Genomic DNA, 11,320 nt, shown 5'->3' on the forward strand with positions numbered 1-11,320 from the left:
TGAGTCCGAATCCTAGGCCATCACATCTTGATTGCAATTTTCTTTCAAGATCACATCCAATATGTTTTCGACCCATCGTCATGGGGCCCCTAAAAGCTGCGGGGCCCTCGGGTCGCTTGCCTGCTCTGCCTATTTGCTAATCTGGCACTGGGAAACCCTCGTTAGAAAAGACCGCCCCGGAGGAACGTTGTACAAAGCTCACACGGGGGTTTCGAACGCGGCAATAATAAAAAATAAATAAATACATTTTTATTTATACCCCGCCCTTCCCGGTTCAGAAAACCGGGCTCAGGGCAGTTAACAACAAATTAAAACACTTAATTGTAAAAGCAGCGTAAAATACAGTATAAAAACATGAATAACAATAAAATTCAAATTTCGGAAATCAATTTGGGGGAAATCCATCTAATAAGCATTAAGATAGTCACCAGGGCTAGCTGGCTGAATTGGTTCCTGCTTGGGCCAGTGAGGAGGCCAGGGGAGAAATAGTTGTGGGGTCTCAGAGTGGGTGATCTTCATAAAAGGGAAGGGGGAGGGAAGGGAAGGGAAATAAAAGATCAGGCTGAATTCAAATTAAAGACCAGGCGGAATAGCTCTGTCTTACAGGCCCGGCGGAAGGAAGTTAAATCCTGCAGGGCCCTAGTCTCATGGGACAGAGTATTCCACCAGGTCGGAGCCATCACTGAGAAGGCCCTGGCCCTGGGGGAGGATAGTCTGACTTCCTTAGGGCCCGGAACCTTTAAACTATGGTTATTCATGGACCTTAAGGTCCTCTGCAGGGCATACCAGGAGAGGCGGTCCCATAAATATGAGGGCCCTAAGCTGCAAACGATCGCTTTGGCTCCATGCTTATTTGCACACTCTCACTCCTCCAGGTTGAGAGACGGCGCCAACAAGGAGGTCTTGGGCATCATTGTCTCCTACAAAGTGAAAGTGAAGCTGGTGGTCTCTCGCGGCGGGTGAGTGCTGCTCAGCTCTGCAAAGTGCCATAATGCCTTCTTTTCACTTAGAGGGATTTGGGGAGCGCTCTGAATCGCTGCTCCAGGGCCCTCTTCCCTGGAGTCCACAATCCTAGAGACAGCCACCTAGGGTTGCCCCACTGAACTTGAGGGGCTTGCATCTAAATAACGGCTACGTGGTGGACCAGGGAATTCCAACCTGGCAATTCTGCATGTTCCCATGTGCCGATGAGCCGCCAAGCCAGTTGGATAACCCCGCCCCCTTGCGCCATGCCCCACGCCACCCCAGTGATCCCCTCGGTCTTGGTGGCGGCACCAGGAGATCTGTGCGCCGAGGCTCCGCAAACCGGAGGCTCCGGAACGGTGTGGGGTTGTTGAGCTTGCACGCAAATCCCAGTCCCCCTGACTGTGCCGCTGTGATTGTTGCAACCTCTAACCAATTCTCTCCATCTCCTTTGGTAACACCAGCCTGCTGGGAGACCTTGCCTCCAGGTAACGCCCTCAGACTCCGCCTGCTGCGGCTGAACGTGGCCCCCACCCCAACCCAGCATGCTTGGGGGGAACACCCCTCCCACTTTTCTCATCTTCCGCTCGCCATCTTTTCCTCCTTTTTATTTTGCCATCTCCGTCATTTCTCTTCCTCCATCGGAAGTTTTCGTTTTGCACTTGGACCCCTCCAAGCTCCCACATCGGACCAGCCTCAACACCCCACCCGGTACCCCTCGAGATCCTGGCTCTCTAGTCCAGGGGTCGGCAAATTTTTTTAACCGCAGGCCAGTCCACTATGCCTCAGACCTTGTGGTGGGCGGGTGGGGAGCTGGAAGAAGAGGCGACAGCGGCAAGTAGTCAGCCCCAGGCACTGTGCTTACCTTCCCAGGGGCTGCCACCGCCACTGCCTCTGCTGCTTCTCGTCCGCTCTGCTCTCTGGCCCACAGGTGCACTAGGGCGGCAGAGGGAAGTTGAGCGGCGCGAAAGGGCTGGTTCTGGAGAGGGGCTGCTTAAAATGGCGCTCAGCCAGCTCAGCCCAGCCTCCTTCCTCCTCCATGTTGCAAAATATGAGTCAGAAATATCGGAAGCAACACAATGGCCAGAAATAGTAACAATGTGAAAAACTTAATGGAATAATTCAAAACATCAAAACTAACAAACCGAAGTCTCTGGAAGTCCTAAAATGAATCACGGGGCCAGACTTGACCCGGCGGAGAGCAAGCTGTGAAGCTTTGTATAATCAGCAAATGTCCAATTCTGATGTCCCAACTCTGAACTCTGCAGAACAGACAGTCCGCAGGGTGGATCCTGAAGGCCGTTGGGCCTGATCCAGCCCCCGGGCCTTAGTTTGCCGATCCCTGCTCTAGTGCAGCCCCCTTCAGTGGAGGAATCTGGGAGCCCCTACATGGCAGGGGGCCACCTGAGCCACTTAGAAAGCTCCACGGAAGGGGAATTCACCACCTCTCAGGGGAGCCGGTTGCTCCGTCGGAAAAACCTCCCACCCCATGGCTCTGCTGGAGGCACTTCCACAGATTCTGCAGCTGCGCCGTCACCGTGTGCTAGCTTGTAATGCAATCCTGTAACTCTTGGAATTATAGAGTTGGAAGGGACCCCCAGCGGCCATGTAGTCCACCCCTTGCAGTTGAGGAATCACAACTAAAGCATCCAGGGCTCTGGAAAAAAAAAACCCTCCACTGTCTTCCAAGGGAGTCCATTCCGTGGTCGAACAGCCCTCCCCACCAGAAAGTTATTCCTAAGGTTCAGTGAGAATCTCCTTTCTTGCATTTGGCTTACAATTCCCTTCCATTCCCAACCAAGGCCTCTTGTGGCCTTGCCAGAAGGATTTATTTGTTGGAAGCCACCTAGAGTGGCTGGGGCAACCCGGCCAGATGGACGGGCTAATAATAATAATAATAACAAAAAAAAAATTCCTACCAGTAGCACCTTAAAGACCAACTAAGTTAGTTCTTGCTATGAGCTTTCGTGTGCATGCACACTTCTTCAGATACATAATAATAATAATAATAATAATAATAATAATAATAATAATAATAATGTTATCCACCATTGGCAACAAGATGGGGTCTGGGTCTGATCCAGCACAACTCTCTCTAGATACATAAAGGGGAACAGGCAAATTCATGGAGCTGTTTCTGGATGGCCAAATGAAGAACAGAAGGACACAAAAAGGACTCACCTGTGGCCCGTCCTGCTCTCCCGGGGGCCAGCCAGAGGCTCCATAGGGAAACCCGTAAGCGAGATTCAAACCCAGGATCAAACTCCCCTCCTGCAGTTTCCAGCAAATGGTATTCAGAAGCATTGCTTCCTCCAGCTGTGAAGAAGAGCCTGGCCCTCCTAGTTAGTAGCCATCGATAGCCCCCCCCCTCCATGAAATGGTCTAGTCCTCTTTTAAAGCCATCTAGGTTGGCGGCCACCACTGTGCTTCCTGTGGCAGGGAGTTCCGCAGATCACCTGTGTGCAGAAGTGCTTTCATTTATCCGTCCTGAATCTTCCAGCCTTCAGCTTCATTGGACGCCCAGGAGTTTCCACGTCTTGTCCTCCCACCCAGAGGTGCTCCGGGTGCAAACGCTCCAAACCTCTTGCTTTTCCTCGCTGTCTCCGGCAGATTTCGCTTTTGAGAGGTTCCTCCCATTCCAGGGGCTCAGCATCCTCTCTCAGCCACCCTGATTCACTGATGACAGCAGGCAGCATAAAACTGAGACGCTGCAGCGAGTTAAGGGCTCAAGTCCCAAGAAGATGCATCCCCAAAAACAGCTCCCTCTGATCAGCTGGGTGCATCTTGATCTCAGATCCATGCAGAAAGAAAGATTTAGCTCAATGCCGCCTTCTGCTGGCAGAGAAGAGCCAGCCCATTATTTTCCTGTCCTGGGCAATAACTTTACACTTGTACTCCATTGGAACCGAATTCGCAGAATCATGGAAGTTGTAGAGTTGGACGGGACCAGTTGCATGATGGGCGCCATTTATTTATTAACTACTTTTATATATCCCTTGACCGTAAGAAGATTTCAAGGCAAAAGCACAGAGTAAAACATTTAAATCGTGGATTACAACCCCGCACACAGTTACACACCGGTGTTTAAAAGCATTCGGAAGGCGATTTCAAAAATCAACTCTAGCTAAAAAGAAATAAAAAGCCTGTGATGTCCATGTGTCTGGACAGGCTTAGCTCGGATGATAGAGCGTGGTGCTGATATTGCCTAGGTTGCAGGTTCGATCCCCGCATGGGACAGCTGCATATTCCTGCGTTGCAGGGGGTTGGACTAGATGACCATTGGGGACCCCTTACAACTCTACAATTCTATGATTCTGTGGTTCAGGGTGGATAAAAGAAAGTACTTCTTCACGCAACGCAACGAGAAAAGTCATCTAAAAGAAAAAATTGACAGCAATAGTTTAAGACTTCCAAAAATTTAGCAATAGCAATGCATTCAAACTCTATGTTCTGGACATCTGGGTAGGGTTGCCCGAACAAAAGCTGAAAAGGGCACCACGAAGGTGCCTTTCTAACGTCAATAGGCAGGGAATTCCAATGTGCAGGTGGCGCCATACCAAACAATCAAGTTACAGTGGTACCTTGGTTCTCAAACTTAATCCGTTCCAAAACCAAAGTGTTCCAAAACCTATGGCTTTCCCATAGAAAGTAATGCAAAACGGATTAATCCGTTCCAGACTTTTAAAAACAGCCCCTGAAACAGCAATATAACATGGATTTTACTACCTAACGAGACCATGGATCCATAAAATGAAAGCAATCAACCATGTACTGCAGTCACACAATCAATCAATCAGTAGCTGAACTGGGTTACACATTCACAAAGACGAAACAAAAAAAGCCGCAAAAACGCAAAATAAATAGCAAAAACAGGCAGACCTCAGCGTAACACTCAAAACGGAGCACGTTCGGATTCCAAAAAAGGTTTGCAAACCGGAACACTAAACTTCTGGGTTTTGTAGTGTTTGGGTTCCAATTTGTTTGAGTACCAAGGCGTTTGAGAACCAGGGTACCACTGTATTGACTTTTGGAACTGCAACCCCCCCCCAATCCCACAAAGCAGTCCCCCTCCTCCTTGTTCAAGCCCCTCACAGCCATTCAGTTGTGGTCCCAAACATCTGGAGGGTGCTTCAGGCTGCAGAAGGCTTCACTAGAGCCTGAGCAAACTAACTCGGACTCTTTTGGGGCGCTCCTTGGGGCTGCTCACTCTCTTGTCTGTCTTTCCAGCGACGTGGCTGTGGAGCTGCCATTCACCCTCATGCACCCCAAACCCAAGGAAGAACCTCTGCAACGGGACGGTGAGTTGAGTGTCTGCCCCCACCCCACTCTGCAAGGGGTGGGGGTCTCGTTGGTGTGGGAATGTTCAGGGTGGCAGGAGAGGATAGATTGTTTATTAATATCCTTCCTAACTGGCGCTAGCAAGTTCTATAACTCAGCAGTGTTTTGCATTCCCCCCCCCCCCCTTGCATTTCCCACAGCAGATAGCTGGTTGCAGGCTCGTGTGGCCTCTCGCTATTATACAATTCAGTCTGTCTCAGATTGAATTTTGCATTCCTGGTAAGTTGCGTGGCAAGTTCCCACCCCCCTACCCCCCGTGGAAATACTGACATATGACACAATTATTAAGGTTAATGGGCTAAAAAAGGCCACAACTTTATTGGTTACAGGTATTGGCTTAGGCACTGGTCCTAACCGACTATATCCAACCTCAGCCCATCCACTTTAAATCTGGGAAGGGTTAACCACCAGTAGGGGGAGTCCTGCTGATGCACATCAACTAGGAACTCCCCCAGGGTCACCGATAGGGGGCATGCCTTAGGCCCTCACCTCCCTATGCTTCGGACAGGGCCACGCCCCCCCCCCAGAATCCTTTAATGGACTACCCCTCAATATGTGGGGCAGGTGATGGCGCTACCTCCCCTCTTCCATCTATAGAACTATACCAATGATTAGCCGCCAGTACCAAGAAAGTGATGATTTGCTATGAGGTAGGCAAAAACCAAGTGGCTGGTGCCAATTTGCCAAGTGGAAAAAATTCCCACCAGGCCCCTCAACGCCGACCAACCGAAGTCCATAGCAAGGTCAAGGAACGAGAACCTTAGAGGGCGGGAGGGTGGGAAAACAGGAACAGCTGGTAGGTGGCAAAGAGGGAGATCCCCGGCCGCATCCTGCTTTAAACAAGGCAGGCCACACCCCCACAGCCAGCTGATTGGCTGGCCAGGAGGTGATGTGGCCAGGAATCCCCTCAATCGTGCGGGGGCTGGGGCCGTGAAGCCCAAAACTCCACCTCTCTGAAGGGCGGAGTGGCTTTCCCTTTAATCCCTCTCAAACGAATAAAAATGCCACAATCTTATTCAAAGTCAATAAAAGAAGTGTACTCACATCAGTTCACAGTTGGATTCCTGAAGGCAGGCTTAGTTACAAATATGTACATGTGGATCTACCCCATATGGGGGAAGAATCCCAGTGTTTCTGCTAGCTGAGATCTGGCAGAGCAGTCCTAGCTAGAAGCTGGTCCAACGAAGATTGAAGTGAAAAAGGGAGAGAGTGCTGGGTGACTCGTCCTTTTGTTACCTGGACAGGTAAGGTCACGCCCACCTCTAGTCACATGCAGGGGAAGGGGAAGCCCAAGAGGAACAGGAAGTTCGGACTGGCTGGACCAACATCCCCTTGCATGTCCACTCTAGGAAAACAAGGAATGTTGTACTTGACTGCTCCCAGCGGATTACATCCCACAGTTGGGAGCATCTCGCTTTGGAAGGACCCAGTTTCAGCCCTGAGGCTGGAAGCCCGAACTTGTTCCACGGCAGCGCGGTTGTTAGAACGGAGCTTGTGCATCGACGGGACCTGTGCCCCAGAGCAGCCTTCCCAATGTCAACTGGCAGGGAGTTCCAATGTTTAGGTCCTGCCATACCAAAGGACTGAGTTCTTCCAAACGGTAGAATGAGCCAGTTTCACAGGCTTGGGACTCCATCTATTGTTGGACTACAACTCCCATCATTCCTAGCTAGCAGGACCAGTGGTTAGGAATGATGGGGGCTGGTACTCTCCCCCCCCCAAAATAACTCTGGGTAATTTCTCCTCTAAAAATTTATTTGTTGTGGTCCCCAAAAATACATGAGGGGGTGCTATACACAGGAAAATATGGCAAACAGTGGACACTTGGGTTGTGAATGTGATCTGTGCCGGAGGCACATTCGCAACCCGCAATGTTCACAACCCGCAGCGCCGCGTCTGTGCACGTGTGGGTTGCAATTTGGCAATTCTGCGCATGTGCAAAGCGCAATTTAGCACTTCTGTGCATGCGAGGCTGCCGAAACCCAGAGGTAACCCGTTCCGGTACTTGGGGTTTTGGCGAGTCCGTAACCCAAAAAAACCGCAATCTGAAGCGTCTGTAACTCGAGGTATGACTGTACTGTGATCCTTTTATGTGAACCGCCCTGAGACTTTCGGGTATAGGGCGGTATATAAATTCTTAATAATAATAATAATGAGGAAATAATGGCTGACTTCTGGCGCTCGATAAAACTAACCGTTTGCCCCGATTCCGTTTGTTCAGTTCCAGAAAATGAAGCTCCGATTGACACAAATCTCATAGAGCTTGATACGAAGTAAGCTGGACTCACTGTGGGGGGAGGACAATGGGGGGGGGACGGACGTCCACATGAGGAATCCTGCATCCTTTGCATGTCTCTCCATCATCTGCATCTAGCTCGATAGGGAGTCACCTCACTTCCTCCGCATGCCACTCGCTAACCGACTAACTTGCCATCCTCCATGGAAAGGTCTGTGGCAGCTTCCTTCTAACGCTTTTGCATGTAACACGAAATCTGCATTTTTTTTCTTCTCTTTCCCCCCTCCCTTCCTTTGCATGTTCCCAACCATCGCCTCTTCTGCATGTCCCACGGAGCAGGAAAAACACAGTAAGAGCTCTCCTAATCTCTGCCTTTGCTCAGCGGTTGCTTCTGTGTTCCCTTGGGCAGGGCGATTCCTGCACTGCAATCGGGTTGGGCTAGATGACCTGGGGAGGTCCCTTCCACCGCTACGATCCTTGGGCAGTGCCCAGGCTTGCTGCTTCTGAGCAGAAAGTGGCCTGAGAGAAGCTCTGCGCCTGGGGACACGCGCCATTGTCGCTTTCGCCCCTGATTTTTCACCTTTGATCCAACAGGCTTTGCAGGTTTCGGAAACAAACCGAAAACATGCAGCACCTGCTTGAGCAGAGGCGAAGCATCGGTTAGATCTTGCAGCTTGACTTTACTTGCTCAGGTTTCTGGTAGGACAGAAATTTGGGGGTTGGGGCAAATAATCTCCCCCCGCCCCCAATTCAGGAGACATCATAGAACAGCCCAGCCAAATTCTTATCGGGATGCACAAAAGTTTGCCGAAAGTTTCATAAGGAAACAAAGAAAGTTTCTCAATGGGAAAGGAGGAGAGGAAGACCACAATTTAATATCACATTTCCCAGTCTCTCTCTGGGTGCCTCCAGATGAGGGTTATTATGGGATGGGGACTCTCCTGCACTCAGGGGTCTGCAGGGCCCCCAATATATTGTTGTCATCAAAACGCCCATATTTCCCCTCATTTCCTCTGGATTTAGCTTTTTTTTGGAGGAAATCTGTTGTTGCCCACAACTTGCTTGCAATTCATTATGATTATCGTTGTTTTTACTGCACGTTTACGTAGATTTCTACAAAATATGTCTCTAACCCGGTGTACAAATGTCAACAAGTGCCCGGCAACTTGTGAACCGTTGAAAGCCAAAAGCACGGAATGAAAGAGAATGCAACGGAGAAAATAAATTAATATTAGGGGCCACCCCAGAGAAGGCCCTCTCCCGGGCTGCCCTTCTCCCCTCTTCTGAGCACAGTGGAAGAACCAATTGCCCCTCTGCCCATTTTCACTTCTTGCCTAGTGATATCACTGGGGGTATCGCTTCCACCTCTACATTTCTGCGCTTCTGCAACTGCCCCAGAGGTACCTGCCTACTCCTAGCCCCAGGTCCCATCTTTTTGCGGCTCTTGGCCCATTTTCCCTCTCACTTTTTCTCTTCCGCTAGTGACGACGACATCGTTTTTGAGGACTTTGCCCGCCAGAGGCTGAAGGGGGTGAAAGACGAGAAGGAGGAGGACGACGACGGGATGAGCTCCCCGCAGCTGAACGACAGATAAACTGGATCTCCTCCCCGTGGGTCTCTCTCTCCGTTTCATAAGTCCTGACACCTGAGCACTAGGCTTCTTATATTTTGTATAAAGGTTTCTTTCTTTTTTCCGGGTTTGGGGTGGGGGTCGAGTTCCTTTGTTTTCTAAAACACTGACCAGGAACCTGTGGGGTGAGTCGGGGAGCTTGCGAGAGCCTTGGGTTCTTTTCCCACCCGCTCTGCGAGCCACAGATTTTTCTGGCGGCCTCCAAGGAAGGGCGAATGCCCACCCCCCTGTGAGCCACGCTGGAGGGGGGCCTGTGTGTGCGTGTTTTCTGTCGTTGTCGCCGTTTGCCCAGGAAGGAGCAGCGGCCTTGCTTGGTAACTGTGCTCTGCTTTCTGCTGGGGGCTCCATCGCAGTGTCCCCACCCCACTGGCTCCAGGCCCTGCTGCTTCGCACCTCGCTCCGTTCACCTGCGGAACCCCCTGCCACAAGATGCGGCAATGGGCGCCTCTCGCCCTGACAGTTCCCAAGGCGATTTTGGAGGCCTGTCGGCTGTTAAGCCAGGAGGCGGCACGCCTAGAGCTGGCTGCCGTGGTCTTTGGGTCGGATCCAGTCGAGTGCTGTACTGTCTTCCCAGGTTTTCCATCTCTTGCCCCAAGGGCCTTTTTGAGATTGCTTAGAATATTAGAATTGTAGAGTTGGAAGGGACCCTGTGGGTCATCTAGTCCAACCCCCTGCAATGCAGGAATCTTTTACCCAATGTGGGGCCCTGAGTTCGAGTCTCATGCTCCACCCACTGAGCTGTCCCAGGTCCAAGGAGGGGCTACGACTCAGTGAGGGAGTTTATCGGCATTCCCCATCATCTCTAGATAAATGGAACAAGATAGAAAAAGATGCACAAGTGGATGGAATTGAGATGAGGGGTGAACAAAGGCAGCAGTCCGGTTTTGCAGAATTGGAGAATTCTCCCTTCCAAACCCGTATTGCATGTTCTAGACGCTTTAGCTTCATAGAATCGCAGAGCTGGAAGGGAACGTGCAAAAGATGTTTGGTGAAGTTGCTTCGATTCCAGCCCCTGAAAAGGTTGTGCTTTGGGGCGGCTGCAGCTCCCGGGAGTTACTGCCTTGTCTTCGAATGCCGTGATTTGCTACATTCGGCTCCGAGAAGCCAATCTGGACTGGAGAGCAAAACCTGCCACTCATGTTTCCATCGCCAGGCAGGGTGAGGGGTCTCTTTCTTCACACAATGTGATTTCAGTAAGCAAGGACTATGCATTTGTTATCTTAATAATTCCATAAAATATATACAGCTTGATTGTTCAAACAAACAAACAAACAAACAAACAAACAAACCTGAAAGTCGTTTACAAAGAGAACAAAGCGATAAAATTACCAGTAAAAGAATCTTTGATATTTTGAAAGAGAAAGCATGTAATAAACTGAAACATGCATTGACGTTCCACCTGTCCGGACAGGCTTGTCTATAAATAAGAATGGTTTGGGCAGGCACCGAAAATAGGACGGTATCAATGAGCAGGGAGTTCCAAAGTGTATGGGAGCCGTCACATTAAAATGTTGATTTCTTCCCAGTGTGGAACAGGCACCTGTAGCATTGCCGGTTTCTGCAGGTTGGCGCGGTCAGAAGGACACCTGTGAGGTTGGTGCCATTATCACAGACAGGCTGTCTCTCTCTCTCTCTCTCTCGAACAGGCAAAATTTCCTGCCAGGAATGCTGTCTTTTTATGCTGTGAACTTCCCTGAGCTTGACAGGTGAAACCTAATAAATTTAATAATAAATCTGCAGAGGGCCAAGGGGGAAGGTGTCATGGCCCAAATTCGGCCTGACCCCCCCCCCTTAAAGATTTTTGTTCTTTAGTCATTTAGTCATGCCCAACTCTTCGTGACCCCCTGGACCAGAGCATGCCAGGCACTCCTGTCTTCCACTGCCTCCCGCAGTTTGGTCAAACTCATGTTAGCAGTTTCGAGAACACTGTCCCACCATCTCGTCCTCTGTTGTCCCCTTCTCCTTGTGCCCTCCATCTTTCCCAACATCAGGGTCTTTTCCAGGGAGTCTTCTCTTCTCATGAGGTGGCCAAAGTCTTGGAGCCTCAGCTTCAGGATCTGTCCTTCCAGTGAGCACTCAGGGCTGATTTCCTTAAGAATGGAGAGGTTGGATCTTCTTGCAGTCCATGGGACTCTCAAGAGTCTCCTCCAGCA

General features: G+C 50.3%; 1 protein-coding gene across 3 annotated transcripts in view; it reads left to right on the forward strand.

The window, feature by feature from the left end:
• ARRB1 (arrestin beta 1) overlaps positions 1-10,456 on the forward strand; it is a 118,134-nt gene extending 107,678 nt beyond the window's left edge. For 2 of the 3 annotated variants that reach the window (XM_081909974.1, XM_081909972.1), the window contains exons 12-16: positions 876-959; positions 1,428-1,451; positions 5,191-5,261; positions 7,523-7,574; positions 9,020-10,456. In XM_081909974.1, coding sequence (XP_081766100.1) covers positions 876-959; positions 1,428-1,451; positions 5,191-5,261; positions 7,523-7,574; positions 9,020-9,131 — 343 coding nt within the window. In that variant the 3' untranslated portion in view covers positions 9,132-10,456. The remainder of the gene's footprint in view (positions 1-875; positions 960-1,427; positions 1,452-5,190; positions 5,262-7,522; positions 7,575-9,019) is intronic. The other variant, XM_081909973.1, reaches the window with a different exon arrangement.
• Positions 10,457-11,320: the final 864 nt, after the last annotated feature.

This window comes from Podarcis melisellensis (genome assembly GCF_964234715.1).
Source record: "Podarcis melisellensis genome assembly, chromosome: 4".
NCBI lineage: Eukaryota > Metazoa > Chordata > Lepidosauria > Squamata > Lacertidae > Podarcis > Podarcis melisellensis.